General features: G+C 36.3%; 1 protein-coding gene across 2 annotated transcripts in view; it reads left to right on the top strand.

The window, feature by feature from the left end:
* The window catches only part of LOC133526134 (monocarboxylate transporter 4-like), an 82,250-nt gene that overhangs the window by 34,913 nt on the left and 26,134 nt on the right, over positions 1 to 21,203 (top strand). The window contains exons 1-3 of one of the 2 annotated variants that reach the window (XM_061862612.1): positions 11,611 to 12,731; positions 13,065 to 13,422; positions 21,001 to 21,179. In XM_061862612.1, the coding sequence (XP_061718596.1) occupies positions 21,047 to 21,179 (133 nt within the window). In that variant the 5' untranslated portion in view covers positions 11,611 to 12,731; positions 13,065 to 13,422; positions 21,001 to 21,046. Of the gene's footprint in view, positions 1 to 11,610; positions 12,732 to 13,064; positions 13,423 to 21,000; positions 21,180 to 21,203 lie in introns of those variants that run through there. The other variant, XM_061862611.1, reaches the window with a different exon arrangement.

The following is a 21,203-nucleotide window of genomic DNA, read 5'->3' as shown; positions in this document are numbered from 1 at the left end:
AATGGGTTACCGATGAATACATAACGCAAGATTGTAGAACTTAATTTTAATCATAAAGCATTAAGAGGGAATAAGGGAAAAAGGGAGGGAGGGAACAGTTTAATACTTCAACAGCATCTTAAGAAATTATCTCGGCTCAATGAACTAAGCAATTATTTCCTTTTTATTTGAAAAATCACTTACTTAATTGCTATAAAAGCATTGCTTAATACAGTCAAATTTCAAAAGCTATAAAGGCAAATAAGGTTTTGTTAAACTTTATAAGTAGAAAGCGTTTATAAAGCTAATGAATTGGATTATAAGTAAGGAAAACAACTAATGCAAAAGTTTAGTCAGACACAAAATATTCAAAATTAATTAACACACCGAATATATTTAATAAAGGAGAGCACGTGCTCTCGTTGTAAGATAAAATAAACTAATACTTACTGTTACACTTAAAATTGATATTATCTAATTGTTCATCTTGGTATTATTATTACACTTATACTGCATGAAGGTGGATGAGGCGTAGGACCGGTTGCATGTTGCATTGTCATAGGCAAAGGCGTGGCTGTCAAACGCTTGGCATTTAAGTATCACAATCTTAATAAAATGCATTCAAACCGGAGTTAGGTAATAGTGGTTATTCTTTTCGTGTTCAAGCAGTTTAAAAAAAATAAAGATCAAAAAAATTAAATATACCGTTTTTGGAAGCATTTGTAACAAAACAAGTCACACGTTTTTTATATGTTGTACCATAGCAATAGTAAGAACAAATAATATGAAAAGTCACTTTCTCTGACATAGAATACTAGCTCAAGTGTTTTTAAACGGTGTTATTTTGCTTCACTCTGTATATTTGTACTAAAATGCTCGTTTTGTACTAAAATTTACAATGCGTGCTTCAAAACTTGCAATCGTTCGTTTACTGACTGATTCACAGGAGTATTTCTGTCTATTACCTATACGATGATTAAGTGTTAAATGTATATCCTGAACGGAATATGCATTTCTCTAGGGACACGATATTATATACCTGCCAGAGACAAGGTACTTATCGGACTTGAAACTAATTTAAAAATGAAATTTATATGAATCAAAAATAAGAAAATTATGAATAATGATTGATTTTGAATTGATCACTAAATTTTTAATTTATTTGATAGTAAAACCGTTGCCCAGATCCATTTTACTAACATGGTTTCTCATTTGAAAAAAAAAAACAATCTGTTAATTACAAAAGAGCGGTGTTCCCCAATACAGGAGGACTATCCCCTACTTTGTAAAGTTTTTTTTTTGTTTTTTTAATATTATTATACATACACAAAATACACCTAGAGTAAAAAACAAACAGTTCATTTCCAACTAACCTTTTTATTTCGGTTCGGACACAATTATTGTATAATAGAGCCTGAAATACAGCGGCCACTTAGTGTTATCAAGATTGCTGCTCGGTTAGTTTGTTCATTTTGCTCGAAATCAACTTATCACGCAGGATTCGGTGGGAATAAAAGGAAAGAAGTTTTATAACTACTTACTTATGTATAATTATACCCGGTGCTGGTGTTTTTATTAAACTAGAATCAGAATCAGCCCTGGTTCCAGTTAGATACTTGGTACGGATTTCAGGATTTCAGAGTAGCGTGTGACAAGGGAATTTTATTATCTTAATTGAGGGGCCACCTTAATTTTTTGAAATTGGTTCAAAATAAATAATACAATTAAAGCGCAGCATCACGTTTACGAAAAAACAATTGCCAGTAAAGTGCCAAGAAGCTTTGTGCTTTGTGGCACAGATTAATAAATAGTTACTACGTAACAGATACATCATTCCCATACAATAGCGAAAATACCTACGCTATAATAGCCTACAAAATCTTAATAATAATACCTGCTGCTCAGGACTAGAAGAAATGTACCATAAGTACGCGCACAAAGAGTCGAGACTGTGTTGCCCGCCGTGCGAGTCACGTGCCAACGCGTCATCGTAAGAATGCGCTAGGGTTGTACCTATCATGATTATTGTAATAAAACGAATGTTGCAAAACAACCATATTTTTTATTAGTCAATCAAATATGTTTTAGTAAGTAAGTAAGTACTAAGTAAATATTCTTTATTTTAGTTTTATATAATGATATATATTTCCCTTCTTGGAATTCTCTGTTATTAAATGTTGTAGTTGAAAATATCCTAAATCGCGTAAATAATTTTAATAATTCGGAAAACAGGAGCAAAGCGACGGAAAATCAACGGCTTTTAAAAGTTGTAATACGGTGCTACAAGGCCGATTCATTATGACTTGTCAAAATTATTTGAAAATACTTTTTCTAACTCTTTAACATAATTATGAAACGTTTCAGGTGATACAAACGGCAAATTTTCGTTTGTTTTTTGACTTTTACACCCATCTACTGCACAATAATTACGTGGTTTCGGCATTAGCAAGCGTAAGCGCGGGAAACGTGCGGTGCAATGCGGTGCGAGCGCTCAGGCGGACGTTCGGCGGCCCTCTGTCGGTTGTATCGTCGACGATACGCCGAGCTGTATAGCGCGTGGCCTTGAGCGAGTGACGGAGGCCTGTTTGTGGGCTACATTACAATAAATATATGCATAGCTAATTAAAATATATGCACTTAACTAATATGTGTTAGGTATAGAACTGAGAGACGTGACATAGACGCTTATTTTCGTATTGAACTCGATGTAAACATAGACTACTTTTCTTAAAATGTTTGTGCCCCAATTTCTATGTATACAGTCTTAGAATTTTAGTTAGAACAAGTAACAAGAAATAAGCCATAATGGCGGATATGGTAATGGTGTTCACAAATTTAAAAGAATCCCAATGTAGAATAAACCTTACCAAAACATTGATGAAGTCTCGAGAGTGGCTTTAAATTCAATCAATAACGCTGCGTGCCTATTAGGATTATTTAGGATATCCAATCAAAGGTACCTCTCAAATTGGCATTGTAAGTACAGCTCACTCCAGTGTTGCAATTGTGCATGACGAAACTTGTAAATATTATGACTAACTGAGATTTAAACATAACTCTGGCTTTCTCGTAGCTGTGCAGTAGGTAAAATAAATTGTATTTCCCCTATATTTGTAAGAATTTCTTTAAATTCTCAAGTCTTTAAATTTGAATCAGCAGTGGTGGACATAATGATGTCACATATAATTGCTATTGTGTTTGAATATTGGAAATGAAATTGGTATGAACGTATATTTTAAATATTCAAGGTGACGAGTGTTATTTGAAGTATAACAAAGTTATTTATATCTGAAAACATTTATTATTAGAAACAAAATCTTTCATGGTTAGCGGTTAGACATAGCAGCCCGCCCACACGTTCGTGGTGAGCGGAAGGAACATGTATTATAATTAGTCGAATAAAGCTCACCACGAGATGATTTCGGTCGCCCTGTACGATGAATAGACGTAGCTTCATAAAACGTGTAATAAATGGCACGACAGTCATTCCGTCCCATCATCTCTGTTTAGCACATGCGCTTCCTGACTTTAATAATCATAAATCTGGACCATAAAACAATATATTACGTCTTTAAGCGTTCATAGTAACACGGTCATTATTCGGGAGTTAGAAATACATTACTATTTACGCACCGAGAAGTCCTTTAATGTCCAGCATTAGGAGCGACGCCCCCATCACTCAGTTCGTGAAGTTTATGGTACCCTTCTCAATATTTCTTGTGAGTGTAATTTGGTTATGGACCTTTTATACCCTGTTTCGCCTTCCATTGGTGCCTGAAGCCATTCCCACTGAAATGAACAGTTGAATTTAAGAATGTCGTTATTCGAAAGATAAATAAAGTAGGTATAATATAAATATTACCGCGTTATATCATTTTTATTGGCGTCATTTTGCGCGCGAATATTTTTTAACTGCCGACGACCCGTTTCTTCAAATTTCAACGCCCTCTTCGATTTATTAGGCGCCGGCTTCTTCTGACTAATAAAAACGTAAATATGAAGAGCACTGGAACTATTAAGGTTAACGGAATAAAATACGAATCATAATAAACGTTAATGGGAGTAGTCTAGTTACGGAAAAAGCTGGAATCGCAAATGTTTGTACTGTGACGTCACGCACGCGGCGCCGCGGCGGTGAATAATGGGACCTATAAATTAACTCAGTGTCCAGATGTCTTGGAGCGAGACCTGAAAGCGCGCTCACATTTATTACTCAGCCGTGCACCTACGGCTGAAATTTCTTGGCTATCGACGCAATTTTTCGCTCTGTCAACAGGCCTGTCGACATCATTTTGGTTGTTAAACAAGGCTAATTTTATTACATGTATAATTTGTCAGAACATTTGTGTTGATTTGTATCTTACGGCATAAATGTAATTTCATTTTCATCACATAAATTCCCGCTGTCTTTTTTATAGCGTAGTACTTAATTGGAATGCATAGCTGAGCTTGTAATATGTTTTCCTTTTAGTAGGCAGCGAACCGCTTGCATATAACGAGCGTGCTAATGAGAAATACAGTATCTCGGCAAAAGTAAAGAGCATTCGCCACCTTTCTCCCGTTACATCTACTTAGTACTTACCTACCACGCTACGGTATTAAATTAACTAAAACTTTCGTTAGCACTCTAAAGTTACCTGCGCTGTTGCAAGTCAGCTACGGAAAAAGTAGATACTTATAATCTACATCCTTATCTTAGCGCGTTCCCGGTTGCATTCTAAAGGAGCCCAGAGCATGCTTTTGGCAACCTAATCTTGTTGTAGCTGTTACCTGAGCTTACAGCCCAAGGGTAAACACACAAAATGATAAATACGAAGAAGCGATGAACAGTAAAGATATATAATATTAATATTACTACATAAACAACATCAAACTATAAACATAAGCATAATTTATTTAAACACACGTATTTCATAGTTACGTTCCTATAAATGTTTAAAACAAAGACAATAATTTTTAAGAAAAAAAAACCGACTTCAATGAGGGAGACCGGTGAAAGAACGATTATTGTTGATTTTAGATTTCATACAATGAAATTAAAAAGACAGCGTCCTACGCCTAATTATGTAGAAAAGGAGGTAACATGTTTTTTTTTGCCACTGCACCCACTTTGACACATTTCAGATTTGCCCTATGGTTGACTGGCAAGATACCCGCAATGAGGTATTCGACTGTATTTAAGATAAATTATTTCACACAATGCATGAAATAAAGCACCAGATAAACATTAAAAAAACTAAATAGGATAGAAATATAAAAATGTGCCTTGAAACCTAACTGCTTAGCAAAGAGAACAAATTGCCAAACGTGAACTACGCATCATTGAAGAGTTCCGTTCTGTTCATCATCAGCAGTTCCACTTCATCAAATGTCACTTCTACAAATGTAAATACTTGATTTGTTAATGAAAATACTAAGATCACTATATAACATTTGAGGAGTTCACTCGATTCCGCATGGACCCCATCGTCAAAACTCGAACCTGACAAAAATTTGTCTTAAAAATCTAATTTACTTAACAAACACAGCGACGAGGAGAAATCGCCAAACGTGTACTATGCGTCGTTGAAGAGTTCCATTCTGATCATCATCAGCAGTTCCACTTCATCAAATGTCACTTTTTCAAATGTAAATACTTGATTTGTTACAGAAAATACAAAAATCACTATATGTATGCCTTTCACATTTGAAGAGTTCCCTCGATTCCTCATGGATCCCATCATCAGAACTAAGTTTTGACAAAAACGGGACCAATCTGCATATATATAAATTCAAACAAAAAAATAATTTTCAAAATCGATTCAGAAATGACGGAGTTATGGAGTAACTAACATTAAAAAAAAAACATACAACCGAATTGATAACCTCCTCTTTTGAAATCTTGAAGTCGGTTAAAAATAATTATGGTTTATATGTGCCCGAACTAGGATTCCCTGTATTTCAGGCGAGAAATATCGCAAACAGTGTTCATGAAAACTATTTTTCACTAAAAAAAAATCACAATACATAATACTATATTTACAGTTTAAATCACGTGTTTTAGAAATTGAACCAGTGCTAATCATGCACAATATTTTTTGAACGCTTATACTTCATTAGGGTTATTCGACGAAAGCGTATCTATGGGGGTAGATAATTTCATATGTGCTTATATTGTTTGGAATCCTTAATAAATATCCATATTGTAAATATAAGAGTAGTGCAAATCAAAAAGCCCAGAAATAAATTTACAATGTATATAAAATTAGCCTCAGGGGGTCTTGTCACAACAAGTATTTTATTTAACTACCAGCGATCCACCTCGGCTTCGCACGGTTAAACCTTAACCCCCATCATAAACGTGTACTAAAGTTACGATGACGCTAATAATCGTTTGTCCCTTTCCATCATACCAATACGTTGAAAAGGGACAAACGATTATTAGCGGCATCGTAACTTTAGTACACGTTTATGAATAAGGGGGTAACAAATAAACCTACTAAACCTTCCTTAAGAATTACTCTATTGATATGTGAAAACCGCATAAAAATTCGTTCAGATGATTCTGACTTTACCGCGAACATACAGAAAGACAGACGCGTCGTATACTATACCTAATCTCAAAAATTGTGATAGATATGTAACATTTTATTCTATATTTCAATTTCTTAATTCATTCTGACACTACTTACAAATTTTCTTTACGATAGGGTCACCCTGAAGAGTACATAGCCCATTTCTCCTCAAGTACTTTTTTTATGATAATTTGGATCCTCAGTGATTTTATATGGAGCTTGAGGATTGTGTTACAGTATGTTGTCTGACGTATACGTGTGCATGTAGGATTTTATTTACTCGACTCATTTAGATACCTAAGTACCTATGGTTCTCCGTATCTGCTGACATACGGTTTTTTGTAGCTTATTATTTAAGCACACAGGTGCGATTTTAGTTTGGAGAGTCACTGTTGATAGACTTCCTTTTCATCATCCGTAAGATCAACTAAATTTATAAAACCTGAATGAAATACGGCGGATTATACAATCCGACTGCGACATCTACACTCTGTTACGGAAAATTTACGGTTAATTTCAGATTTTGTTACTCATATGGTAATTAATATTTTTTAGCTTAAAATGCTTTTATTGATTTATTCGCAAGTGTACCTAATTATTAACATTAAGATTATCTGGAGTGCTCGGCTGTTCAGTTAAAATACTGAAACTTCTAGCCATGTTATTATTATGGCATATTCCACATAGTTCTACATATAAGATAGTGGGAACTAATTTTCCTGTTTTACGTGCTGCGTCCTCTTCGAATCACGATGCTTTCACAAAGACATAATATATGTAAGCATTGCGACGGCGACACCAGCGACGCGTCAAACTATTAATTAAACACATTAAACACAAACTTTCTGCCAAGCGTTACAGCGAAAGTGTGAGATGGATTAATTCAATATTAGCGCCTCGGCGTCTTCTACCCCATTGTTGTGTACAGAATACCAACGGAAGCGGAATTATGTGTAGGCAACTGTGATGTTGTTTATGATTAGTTGGTTTCTGACATAATACGAGTAGGTACTCGTATATTCTGGATACATCGAAGACTGTTCTAATATAAGAACTAAGAAGGTATTTATTTGCTTTATAAATCTATATTTCTATAAATGCGTGTGTCGCGACTGACTGACTGATTTATGAACGCAGAACCAAACTACAAAAGCTAGAAATTGGGATTCAAGTTTTATTTTTATCTAGGAACTTAAAACTTTGCAAGAGGTATTTAATAAACATAGAAGAGAAATTCATCTTCTAAGGTGTTTAAAAGGGGGATGAAAATTTGAATGAAGATCAAGTTTTATTTTAAGCTAAAAACTTGAAACTTCGTAAAAAGACACTTTCATAAAATACAAGAAATGCATTTTTGCGTTTTTAAAAATTAATCCTTTAAAGTGGCAAAAAAGGGGTTGAAAATTTGTATAACGGCTGATTTTGTTTGTGAACGAGGTACTTGATACTTTGTAGGTTGACACTATATTACAACACAGTGATTTCAACGTTTTTAAAAGTTCTACCCCTAAACACCACTTGCACTATCCCACTAACCCGGGGTTAACCGGTTAAACCGTTAAGCCAGTGCCAAATTGTGCAGGTAACCATAGTAACTCCAGGTTTAACTGGTTATCCACGGGTTAGTGTGATGATGCAAGTGGCCCTAAGGGGGTTAAAAGAAGGTTGAAAGTTTGTACTTAGTAAGGACTTGAAATTCGTAGGAAGACAAAATTTTAGTAAGTTCGAAAAATTATTTTAATACTTTTGAAAATTCATCCCGTAAAAGGATTAAGAAACGCAAACGAAGTCGTGAGCAATAGCTATTTCTTTCGAGAAGTCATGGGCGCTTGCATGAGCTTCAAGCCCTTCGCTGTGTCGGGTGTTAAGCTAGGGAGGATATCTACGGCACTCGTATACCTACTGGTCGAGGTGTGAGGAGCAAGCGGGTTTAATTTCGATTCCTTGGAACTCAAGCGGACTGTCATAACTAATATGAAGAAGCTACTAAGCTCTCAATCGGAAACCACGAAGCGTTAAGGGCGATGAGAATCGTGATTTCGTGACCGTTGGAACATATCATCTGCAAAGTAACCACAGTCTCCATGTATGAAAGGCGGACTAAGAAGGAAGAAAAATAATAACACCTACCTACATACATAAACATTTATTTGGGGAGGCAACGAAGCAATGTTTCTCCTTAGTGTAGAGAATCTTCTGGAGCTCGTTAACTAGTTAACTAGGGTAATTTATTCAGCCCGGAGTCACAGTAACAGGTGTGTCACTTGCAATATCACGCTAATGCATTGCTATTATTATTAAATGAGAGTCCAGCTTGTGTCTGATAAATGGGCAATTTATTAAGCGAGAAACGACCATTTATGTTAGGAGTACCTATTGAAGCTCTTGATTTACTTCCGAGATCGGTTGCTGCTAATTATCATTGGTGGTAAAGTTCGTTGGTTATATAATAATCCAACACGATAACACAAATAAAATTGTTATTTAGCTTTATGAATATGATTTTTTCACATCAAGCTGCGTTAGCTATCAGCATTCAGCACTTTTTAGTGTGGGATCTACAAGTCCCATACGTAAAGTACGCTATATAATCCTTATTAAATTTCGTACGTTACGTGTCGTATGAATTACAAAGAACAAATAAATTCTCCCCGTAGCGATCGTGTTAAGTCGGAAATGTATTCCGAAATTCTGTATTTGAATTCTTTTGCAACTTTGAGAGAACGTGATTTTGCGAGATTATGTGGAAGGATGTTTTATAATGCAGTTGTAAAAAATGTGGTGGTATCAAAAATTGTAGCGCGTTTCTCTTTAATTACTTCCACAGCAAAGTGATGTTATTTGTAAAAAAAAAACATTAAAACATAGGACTTGACGCTACGGAAAGAAACGAAGAAAAAGAGATCTGCTTGCATTCCAGAAGGCAAAGTATCCTACAGATAATAATGTAGAACATGTTGCTGTTAAATGATCTTTTTAACACGCTGCTGCCAGCAGAATAAAAAGAAATCTCAATGTTTTCACGGAAAGACTGAAATCAAAAAAAAATATTTGACCAAAAAGTACCTTCGTTTTCAGTTATTTACTTTACTGTGAGTATACTCGTACTGTCTTAAATCAAATAAAATAATATTTTGACATAATCCTAGGAATTTATACTATTAAATTGATTGTATTTCATAGACCTTGAACTGAATGATCTACTTCGAATTCGTTAACATTTGTAATGCCCAGAGAAAAAATGGCACTTTTCATTAATGTATTTGAACCAATTCGCTTTTTATACAAGAAAAATCGCAGCCTAGTAGTTGGGTTCAAGAATGATGCAACCGGGTGTATATTGTATATGTATGTACTACGTATTATCTTGTTATTTAGGTACATTATTGTATATGGTCTTTTTATAAAAATAAAATAAAAAATAAATAAATATTACAGGACATTAGTACACAAATTGACTACGTCCCACAGTAAGCTCAATAAGACTTGTGTTGTGGGTACTTAGACAACGATATATATAATATATAAATATTTATAAATACTTAAATACATTGAAAACACCCATGACTCAGGTACAAATATCCGTGCTCATCACACGAATAAATGCCCTTACCAGGATTTGAACCCGGAACCATCATAGGCAGGGTCACTATCCACTAGGCCAGACAGGTCGTCAAAATATAATTGTTTTGGGTACCTAATATACATCTGCAAAATCCTTTTCCAATATGAAATACTGAAATCTCAAAGGATGCTAAGACGATGCTTACAGCGTGGCATTCTGTATTCGCTTATTCCTTTGTATTTTACTCTCGGTAGATCCTCTCAACACCAACAAGTGAACGGAACGGATCAACAATACTAAGATTCACAAAATATGTAAATGTTTTGATAACAGATGTTTGCTTCATCCTGTTATATGAAATTCGAATAATAGAGTGTCATGATCATGACATAACCCCGAATATATTTCCGGCCCACTAACACTCAGCGATCACTCTCAATTCGCGCCGACACATTCAATGTAAATTACCTTCACTTCAACTAAGGACGCATCTACATAAAGCAAAGAGTCGAGGCGAGTAAGGAACAGTTCAGTGTCCAAACCAGAGGAATGCATAAAATGTTGATAGCATTTTTAGAGCGGCCCTTCAAAAGTAGCTTAGTGTAAACGAAGCCTTACACTTTAACAGAGAGTGGGAACTCATCTGAAGCACGTACGAACAAAGCAGCACTATGAACGCAGAATTTTAATTTTAATCGCAATATATGAGCGTCACGATAAACTTGTAATACCTGCGCTCTGGCATTCGTATACCACGAGTTTCTCGCCGCAAGCCTTTGTGTCCGTTTTCATTTAAATCAAGCTTGTTTGAATGGATAACTTCATTTGACTGGCGATAATTAGACAGTGATCAACGAATAAGCCGTTTTTGTGTCAGTCACATCGGACTCTAGTGTTGTTTGATTAGTGATAATTAATTAATTATGCGTCAAAATTTGATGCAGTGTGCCAAACAACACGTTTACCTAATTCGTAGTCTAGGAATTATTTTTCAACGGTGCAATATTACTGCAAAAATAATACTTTAATGTGGGGCCATTTTTAATAAAATCCCGCGAGTTTATAATTGTTTCAAGTTACAGAAAATAATATACGAATATCTTACGAATGTTTTATATTTTAAGTTTTGAAGTTCAGCAGTTCCTTCATTCCTATTTATAATAAGATTTTATGAAAAAAAAAAACTAATAAAAATGTTTGTTCTAGGTAATTACCATGACTGCAAGAGCTCTCCGTCCAGTGTAACGTGAAGTGCAGTGTCGGGAAAGTAATAAAAGATGCAAGTACTGTGAGTATACTCGTACTGTCTTAAATCAAATAAAATAATATTTTGACATAATCCTAGGAATTTATACTATTAAATTGATTGTATTTCATAGACCTTGAACTGAATGATCTACTTCGAATTCGTTAACATTTGTAATGCCCAGAGAAAAAATGGCACTTTTCATTAATGTATTTGAACCAATTCGCTTTTTATACAAGAAAAATCGCAGCCTAGTAGTTGGGTTCAAGAATGATGCAACCGGGTGTATATTGTATATGTATGTACTACGTATTATCTTGTTATTTAGGTACATTATTGTATATGGTCTTTTTATAAAAATAAAATAAAAAATAAATAAATATTACAGGACATTAGTACACAAATTGACTACGTCCCACAGTAAGCTCAATAAGACTTGTGTTGTGGGTACTTAGACAACGATATATATAATATATAAATATTTATAAATACTTAAATACATTGAAAACACCCATGACTCAGGTACAAATATCCGTGCTCATCACACGAATAAATGCCCTTACCAGGATTTGAACCCGGAACCATCATAGGCAGGGTCACTATCCACTAGGCCAGACAGGTCGTCAAAATATAATTGTTTTGGGTACCTAATATACATCTGCAAAATCCTTTTCCAATATGAAATACTGAAATCTCAAAGGATGCTAAGACGATGCTTACAGCGTGGCATTCTGTATTCGCTTATTCCTTTGTATTTTACTCTCGGTAGATCCTCTCAACACCAACAAGTGAACGGAACGGATCAACAATACTAAGATTCACAAAATATGTAAATGTTTTGATAACAGATGTTTGCTTCATCCTGTTATATGAAATTCGAATAATAGAGTGTCATGATCATGACATAACCCCGAATATATTTCCGGCCCACTAACACTCAGCGATCACTCTCAATTCGCGCCGACACATTCAATGTAAATTACCTTCACTTCAACTAAGGACGCATCTACATAAAGCAAAGAGTCGAGGCGAGTAAGGAACAGTTCAGTGTCCAAACCAGAGGAATGCATAAAATGTTGATAGCATTTTTAGAGCGGCCCTTCAAAAGTAGCTTAGTGTAAACGAAGCCTTACACTTTAACAGAGAGTGGGAACTCATCTGAAGCACGTACGAACAAAGCAGCACTATGAACGCAGAATTTTAATTTTAATCGCAATATATGAGCGTCACGATAAACTTGTAATACCTGCGCTCTGGCATTCGTATACCACGAGTTTCTCGCCGCAAGCCTTTGTGTCCGTTTTCATTTAAATCAAGCTTGTTTGAATGGATAACTTCATTTGACTGGCGATAATTAGACAGTGATCAACGAATAAGCCGTTTTTGTGTCAGTCACATCGGACTCTAGTGTTGTTTGATTAGTGATAATTAATTAATTATGCGTCAAAATTTGATGCAGTGTGCCAAACAACACGTTTACCTAATTCGTAGTCTAGGAATTATTTTTCAACGGTGCAATATTACTGCAAAAATAATACTTTAATGTGGGGCCATTTTTAATAAAATCCCGCGAGTTTATAATTGTTTCAAGTTACAGAAAATAATATACGAATATCTTACGAATGTTTTATATTTTAAGTTTTGAAGTTCAGCAGTTCCTTCATTCCTATTTATAATAAGATTTTATGAAAAAAAAAACTAATAAAAATGTTTGTTCTAGGTAATTACCATGACTGCAAGAGCTCTCCGTCCAGTGTAACGTGAAGTGCAGTGTCGGGAAAGTAATAAAAGATGCAAGACGTGACTGTACACTTGTAAATTGTCCGTGATGTGAAAAATATGAAATTTGGGCCTTTGTTATAAGTGTAAAACTTGATGATGTGGATAAAGTTTAGGTAACGGAACATTAGATTTGAGTGTATTAGTAAAGGTGTAATAGAATGCGGGGTTTGTGCGAGTAGGGGTAGTTTGAGGATGAGGAGCCGGAGCGTGTGACAGCACGCGCTGGGCGAGCGTCGAATGCGGCGTGGCAGTGTATACAGCGTCAGCGAGGGAGTGGAGCGGTGTGCCTGTGCCAGGTACGCTACAAGGAAAGCATCTTGTTACAAACATTTACGATATTAAAATCACTGTCACATCTACTACGGAGACGCGTCTAACGTTCCGTCAAGCTTGTCAGCTTGTCAGGGCTGTACCAACTACCAAAGGTGTAAAATGTGCCTAAGACATAATGATACAATTATACTTAAAACATTACCCTACCTTTTTTAGCCACAGTTACCAGTGGTAACTACTAGGTTTTTTTCCCACCTTTCCTAGTAGTTACCACTGGTAACAGTGGTAACTACTAGGAAAAAAATCTCTTAGTAGTTACCACCAACTTGATTTGGTGGTAACTACTGGAATTTTTTTTCCCAGTAGTTACTACTGGTAAAAGGTGCGAACTTTTTTCGCAGTAGTTACCACCAACATTTTGTTAGCGTTCAATACTAACAGTAGAAACTTGGTTTGGTGGTAACTATTGGGTTTTTTTTTTTCAGTAGTTACCAGTAGTAATAGATGGGAAAAAATTCCCAAACAACTTGGTGGTAACTAGTGTGAATAATCTTTTTTTATTGGGTGTGTAACAAAGAACGGTGTGCGGCTGTAGGTACCGTAGCGTACCAGTACATAGTGTTAATAAAACATTTTTACCATTTCCGGATTATTTTTCAATTTTCATGCCAGAGTTTAAATTGCCAAGTTTTCAAAGTTTTCAGCATTGGCATACCAGCGAGGCTTTCGCCACTGTCTGGTACCTTTAAACTTTTACGCCCTTCATAATCTAACCTACAACTTATAGCGCTATACATTGTAGCGGATAGCAGAATTTTTGAGGTACGTGGCGTTAATTGTATAGGTAGATATATTTAACAAAACAACGCACGTAACTATACTAAAATGTTTTTTTTTAACCACGTCGGTGGCAAACAAGCATGCAGCCCAGGCGATGGTAAGCAGTCACCGTATCCTATGAACGTCTGCAACTCCAGAGGTGTTATATGCGCGTTGCCGACCCATTAAAAACCTGTACACTCCTTTTTTGAAGAATCCCATCCTCTAGACCCTCGGGAAAACCTCAACAGTGAGCTCATTCCACAGCCAGAGCGTCCGCGCGAGGAAATTCCTCTTAAGCCGCATAGTGCGCGACCATTTGGGCTCAAGGGTTTAAGGATGAACACCCTGCCGTCGGCGAGCGGTGCGGTGATAGAAAGTGGCCGTTGGCATCATGACAAACAATTCTGCACAGCACAGCCTGTACAAGCAGTAGAACACACACACACGAGGGCAAAGTCTCTCCTTAGAAGGCTTAGACTCACAAGTTAAATGACACTTGTGAGTTTGGGATCGTCGACGATTCGTACAGCGCGCCTTGGGACTGAGTTGAAGGGTCCAAGTTGACATTTAGGTGCTCCTGTCCAAAAGTCTGACTTGCGATTTATATAGTAGTAGTCTTTGCCCTGGAGTAAAGTATCGCCTCGGTTTATTGAACACACCAAGTTTTTGGATGCAATCGCAGCCTTCTCTTCCAGGTGCCTACGGAATTGGACGTCACTGAAAATGTCGACACCAAGCATCCCAATACTTTCTGACTTGGCAGCCTTACTGCCTTAGAACTGGGGGACCACAATAAATTGAATAAATGGAGTTTACATAGTGACACATTTTTATTGCTATTGAGTGTAGGTACACATGTGTTCACTGGTACGAGTAACGCTTCTTCGCGGCACACATGATTACCTACACACATAAATTATACGATTTGCCCATAAATTTCCTGAAAAATTTCACTGAAATAACTGGCATGGTATACAATAACAATTTGTTTTTCCTGAAATCGCCGGTTACATATTGTTTTTAAGCCGATTGTAGCTAAAGGGCCGAATTTTTTATGGTAAAAGTTACCATAAAAAAACCGGTCAAAGGAGAGTTCGTTTTACTTGCGCACCGAGGGTTCCGTACAAACTTCGAATTATCTCGAATAACTATAAAGGCGAAAGACTTTTGAACAGAAGTACCTATACTAAGTATAATTGCGTACAGCGCCAGCTAGCGGCAAATTGTCTAACAAATTTGCGCGATGTAATGTTGCGCACGCATGTTGGTTTTTTCGAGGATAATTCTCCATCATGTGAACCGATTTCAATAATTGTTCTTTTATTTGTAATAACGTGTATTTAATGTAGTCTCATAGAAATTTTAAGTGTAATAAGCACACGTAAAGTTGGTTAAATTGCAAACTGAATTCGGAAAGGTTTTTTGTTAATTTTAAAAAAGTTAGCAAGATAGAGATCTGATTGTATTTTTCCCGTACAATTTTATCATGTAAGCATTTCATAATTTTTCGTCGGTAAACTTCGAAGATAAGGGGGGAACGGTAATTTTTTTCACATTTTCGTTCATACTTCAATTATTTTTCACTCATGTTTTACAAATAAATTATCTCTTATCTATTCAACTTATTATTATGTAACTTAGGTACTATATAGTTGGATTAGTTGAAGAATCTTTTTTTACTGAGTTATCTACAGTGATATTAATATATAACAGGAAAAAATTATTTACGACATACTTTTAAATGAGTTAGACTTATCATGTAAACATATTTATTTTTTAATGTATGTAAATCATTATGTAAATAGATAATTGAAAGATGTAAGTACCAATAAAGAGAACACAAATACATATTTTTAGACCCTTTGCGGTATATTTCTTAGTACAAGCCCCTACAATAACTAATAATACGCTTCGTGCCCTCCGTTCTGGGTAATTGGACTCCCTCCACACGTCGCCATCATTTTACCGTAGTCTAGTCTAATCAACGAGAGAGGTACTCTTAAATTGGGCATTTTCACGAAACTGACGAAAAATTTTGGCCACGTTTTCATTTTTTTTCTGAAAATGCCCATGTTCTAATTCCTCCTTTTAGGGTTCCTTGGCCTAAATACCAAAAACTGAATCCTCGACTTGTTACGTTTTGTCCGTCTGTCCGTATGTTACATTAATTGTACTCGAAAACTATAAACTATATTTTAGGAGGGCCCATATATCATATATGTATATAATGTGAAACAATTTAAGAAAGTAAATGTTAATACTTGAGTTCTTTCCACAATATTTATTTTGAAGAGTAATAAATTTTAATCGGAAAAATATTTAATTTACATTTAAAAGAACGTAAGTGCCAGGAAGCTAGGCACTTTTGCGGTTAAAGCTTTTTATCTCATATGAAGATACGGAACCTCCACTCCGGGGCAAAACTGCTACTATATAAATCACAAATCAGGCCCCATATGGAGTACTACTGTCCTGTACCTTGGGGCAGGAGCACCTGGATGTCAACTTGAACTCTTCGACTCAGTCTAAAGGTGCGCTGTACGGATAGTCGACGATCCCAAACTCACAAGCGGTAAGGAGAGACTTTGCCTCCTTATGTATGTTCTACCGCTTGTAAAATGGGCTGTGCTCTGAAGAATTGTTTAACGTGATCATGATGCCAACGGCCACTTTCTATCATCGCACGTTTCGCCGTCGGCAGGGTGTTCATCCTCACTAAACGCTCCGGCTGTGGAACGAGCTCATGAAGAGATGTTCCCGATCCCGAGGGCCTACAGTATGGGGTTCTTCAAAAAACGATTGTACAGGTTTTTAAAGGGTCGGCAACGCGCATGTAACAGCTCTGAAGTTGCAGGCGTCCATAGGCTACGGTATCTGCTTTCCTAAAATTATGAGTACTACACGAACTTGGCCCACCAGCGTCAGTAGCCTAGTACGAGCGAGATGTAAAGGTAAAAAGTAAGTTACGTAGACGTGAGCGAATCCGTCAACATCAAAACTGGTGGTAGCGGTACTATTAGACTATTGCTATTACATTTACTTGTAGTTCTTATATATATGTAATAATCCTGGTTGGTTCCTCTTTACCAAAATCATAATTTAATCATAATCATTTTTTTTAATTATGCTTGACAGGATGTACTGAAAACATACTTATGGCTACTAATTTTGTCATCGTGATATTGTGGGCCACCAGATCTGGATATCTGTCTTATCTATATGAAACCAAGAAATCCTATTGAAAATCGGTCCGAAATTCACAACAATTTTTAGAAACGTAAAATAAAACTGATAGTTCTTACTTTTTAAAGAAAGCATTATCTGGACTAGACTCGTCTTCAAACTAACATTTTAGGCGATGTTCGGATGGCAACTTCAGCACCTCCCGCCAAAGGAGCAAAGCTCATCCTCACTTCTTAGATACATGGCACACCAAGAATAAGCGGGCATCTCGCTCGTTTCTTGCGGCGTGCGGAATGTGGAATGACTTGCCTTCTGAAGTATTTCCTTTGCGCTACGACATAGGATATTCTTACGTATATCCTCATTGACTGGGATAACGTCACAAAGCACCGGTCTTTGGCACGGATGTCCGATATGAGCTTATCTGTGGTTGTAGGTTTCATATCGAGGTGTCCTCGGTATTGAACCGATCCGGTATCAGCCGGCTTCAATATGTATCATAGAAAGACATACACTGAACTTCCTTTTTATGTATATTTTTACAATTTCTCACAGCTGTAGGTAAAAGCTTTTGTGAGAACGACGCTTTTTATCAAACATTTTGGTGCAACACAAACACCACAATATACAAAGCAATACAGCGTTGCAATTGCAACAAGTTACAAATATAAATCTTAAATTAAGTCAACATTGCATACCGATTATACCGATCAAAATGAATTTACCCACGATACCCAAACCCGACGCATAAAAATGTAAACACATACAAATCTCAAATAATTGAATTTTTTTTGTAATCTACTACATTTAATAAGGCACATTGTAAGCTAAACAATTTTGGGATTAGATACTCACATCTTCATGTCTTCATTATTTATAAATGATATTCAGCATAAGCTAAAGTAAACTGACGTTTGCAGGCAGGTTTTTTAAGAGCTCAGACTTTCATCAATTTATTTGATCACACAAGAAAAAACAGAATTACTTACGTACCTACTTCTAAATTTTTTCCAACTGATTCTAGTTGACTTTAGCACTATAAGGTATACTTAGTGCGGAAGAAGATTATACATTTATACCAAACACAACTAACACAATCATAATTCAGTCCAATTCCATTACTCGGATAATTAGTAGGCAATCTATAACTAGGGCAACTAAACTCTTGAGCTTGTTTAATAAGCGTGGTTATGCATGAATGATGCAAAATCAATTATCTGGCTATTTGGAGTAAAACGCGCCAATTTTCCGGTTTGAATTATGAATATTGTGATGTAATTGACTCATTCAGGGTAATCACTGCATAATGGATCAAAGTGCTTCCGTCGTTTAATGCGAAACTACACTTTATTTGTATACAAGTAATATTCTATATGCCGGCTGCGTTAAGGTCTGTTTTAGATTGAAACCCGGGGGCAAATAATAGATACATAGATGTATAGTGAATAATTTATTAATTCCCGATGACGCCTGGCGCCGCCTTGATTGCTCCGTACAGTACACCACCTCCGAGCTTGATCCTTATTGCTTCTGCTATAAGGCTTAATTAACATTATGATGTGAATCGAATGGCAGGGTTGCACTAGATAATTAATTATTGGCCATCGGACTAGTTACCGCGTTTACAGGTACCTACCATTGACCATTTGCATAGCCAGGTAAATGAGGCTTTAGAAACCTGTGTTATCCTTTTTAATAACATAGGTAAATTTAGCATTTAACAACTGTCACTTTTAAATATCAACCATTTTTGACAAAATTTTATATTCGAAGATGTTAATATAAATCTGCAAGTGTTCCGAAGTTTTTCGGTAACACCTCTGCTATTACAAACATACAGTCCAAATACAACCCTAGCTATTGATAGGAAAGAAGACCTTTGCATAATAAACTTGTTGACCGCAATACAATTCCATTTTAACAATCAAAAGTGGAACATCTATTTCCATTTGCTATCCGCCCCTGTGCCCGCCGTATTGGGTGATTCAATACAAAAATTGATTGAGCGTGGGCGCCTAAGGAAATTCACAAATGGTTTATATTATATTCGAACACGTGTATTCCTGGTTTTGACATTATAGTTAATAATGTACCGCTTTGAATTCTTTTGCGTTTAGTGTGTTTGGAAATTTCAGAGTTCCGCGTTCCGCCAGCAAAAAACTTAAGTTTATGTTGTCACTTGTCACTATTTTGTATTGTTCAAGGTGACATCATATGTTGGTTACAGCGCGACACATGTCGCAAGTAGGGAAAAGTTTTTTCTTTCTAACTTTATTAATTAAAAAGAGACCAACTTTATGCCGGTGTCACAGAACCTACACAAGTACAGTCCTACAGAAAACACACAAGTCTGTGTAAGATTGTTACTGTCCGCGTGCATTATAGATCTCGTAATATGTTACACACCTTCCTACTTAACTACAAAGAGGAAACGCTACTTGAATATATTTAAAGGGTAGCTTTATCCAGGAACAACTTGGAACATTATGTGTGGGTTTATTTGCTATCGCTGAGTCGACACATGGATGACATAAGAAGCCTTAAGACTTGTAAGCAGTAGGCTGAACAGAAGATGCATAGTGTTCATAAAAATCCTTTAAAGCGTCTACGATATTGGATAACTACTTTCTTTAAAAATTGTATGACGTTAAGATGGTATGGGAACACCGAACTTTTTTAATAATAGGGACCAGTCAAATCTTATAAACAAATTAATAATGCAAAGCGTGACGTAGAGCTGCATTTTTGATGTTATTTGGAATACTTACGTCCAGGGATCGGAACCGGTTTTTTGCAAAAACATCGAAATAACCATATATTTCGGTTTATTTTATACTCTAAATGTAGGACTCAGTTGTGTTTTCAGATAACGACTTCGTATTATTAGATTGCCTAATTAGAAATGAAGTAATTAACAAAGAACGAATAAATACCGTTTTCGTTCCCATACAAAAAATATCGGTTTCCGATCCCTGCTTACGTCAAAAAAAGCCACACTTTTTCAAATTGAACTGCAAGAGTTAAAAAAAAATTACACTGTTGAAATTGTTCACATATCACGCAGGCAGCACCATTTACATATTTTGCTTGCAAAACAAAGTTTTACACTTCCCTAAGGAGTCAAAAAAACATGTCAAATTGGTATTGCAGCTTTACATCACGCTTTGCTTTTTTACCGGACTGCGTCAGAAGAAAGGTAATGTTTTTCGAGCCCATGTTACCATAGCAATATGGGTATCAAATGAAAGCTATTGAAAAAACCATTTCATAAATGTATAACTAACTCTAAAAGTCTTAAATATAATAAAATTATTACCTATATTACTATAAACGAATTCAAAGTGCAAAATTCACTGTCTTGGGTGGGACTTGAACCCACGACCACTGGATCGCTAGCACAGTTCTCTGCTATCTAAGCTACCAAGCCTCAAACAGTTGGGTTTTTTGTTTTTATTATAATAATAATTTCATTAATGTATAAGACGGGCCTGTAATCAAGCGTACCCGATTTATTTTTCTAAACTTATTGTTCATCTTCTCCCAACACTTCTGAATTCAAAAAGGTTGAAAATTCTAATTTTTGTCGGTGCTAACAGGTAGCGAGTGCGCGGGCGCGGGTGCGGGTGCAGCCATGGCCGGCTGATGGAGGCGGGCTGGTGGTCGCCGTCGCCGTCGGCCTCGCCGCCGCCGCCACCCCGCGCCCCGCCGCCGCGCTGCCGATGCCGACACCCGCTTTCCACCAGCTACACCTGCCTGCCGCACTACGGTGAGACGAGTACGTATACAACTATCAAAAATA

This window comes from Cydia pomonella, chromosome 16, assembly GCF_033807575.1.
Source record: "Cydia pomonella isolate Wapato2018A chromosome 16, ilCydPomo1, whole genome shotgun sequence".
NCBI lineage: Eukaryota > Metazoa > Arthropoda > Insecta > Lepidoptera > Tortricidae > Cydia > Cydia pomonella.
The sequence above is the reverse complement of the archived record's forward strand: the minus strand, read 5'-3'. Positions and strand labels throughout refer to the sequence as shown.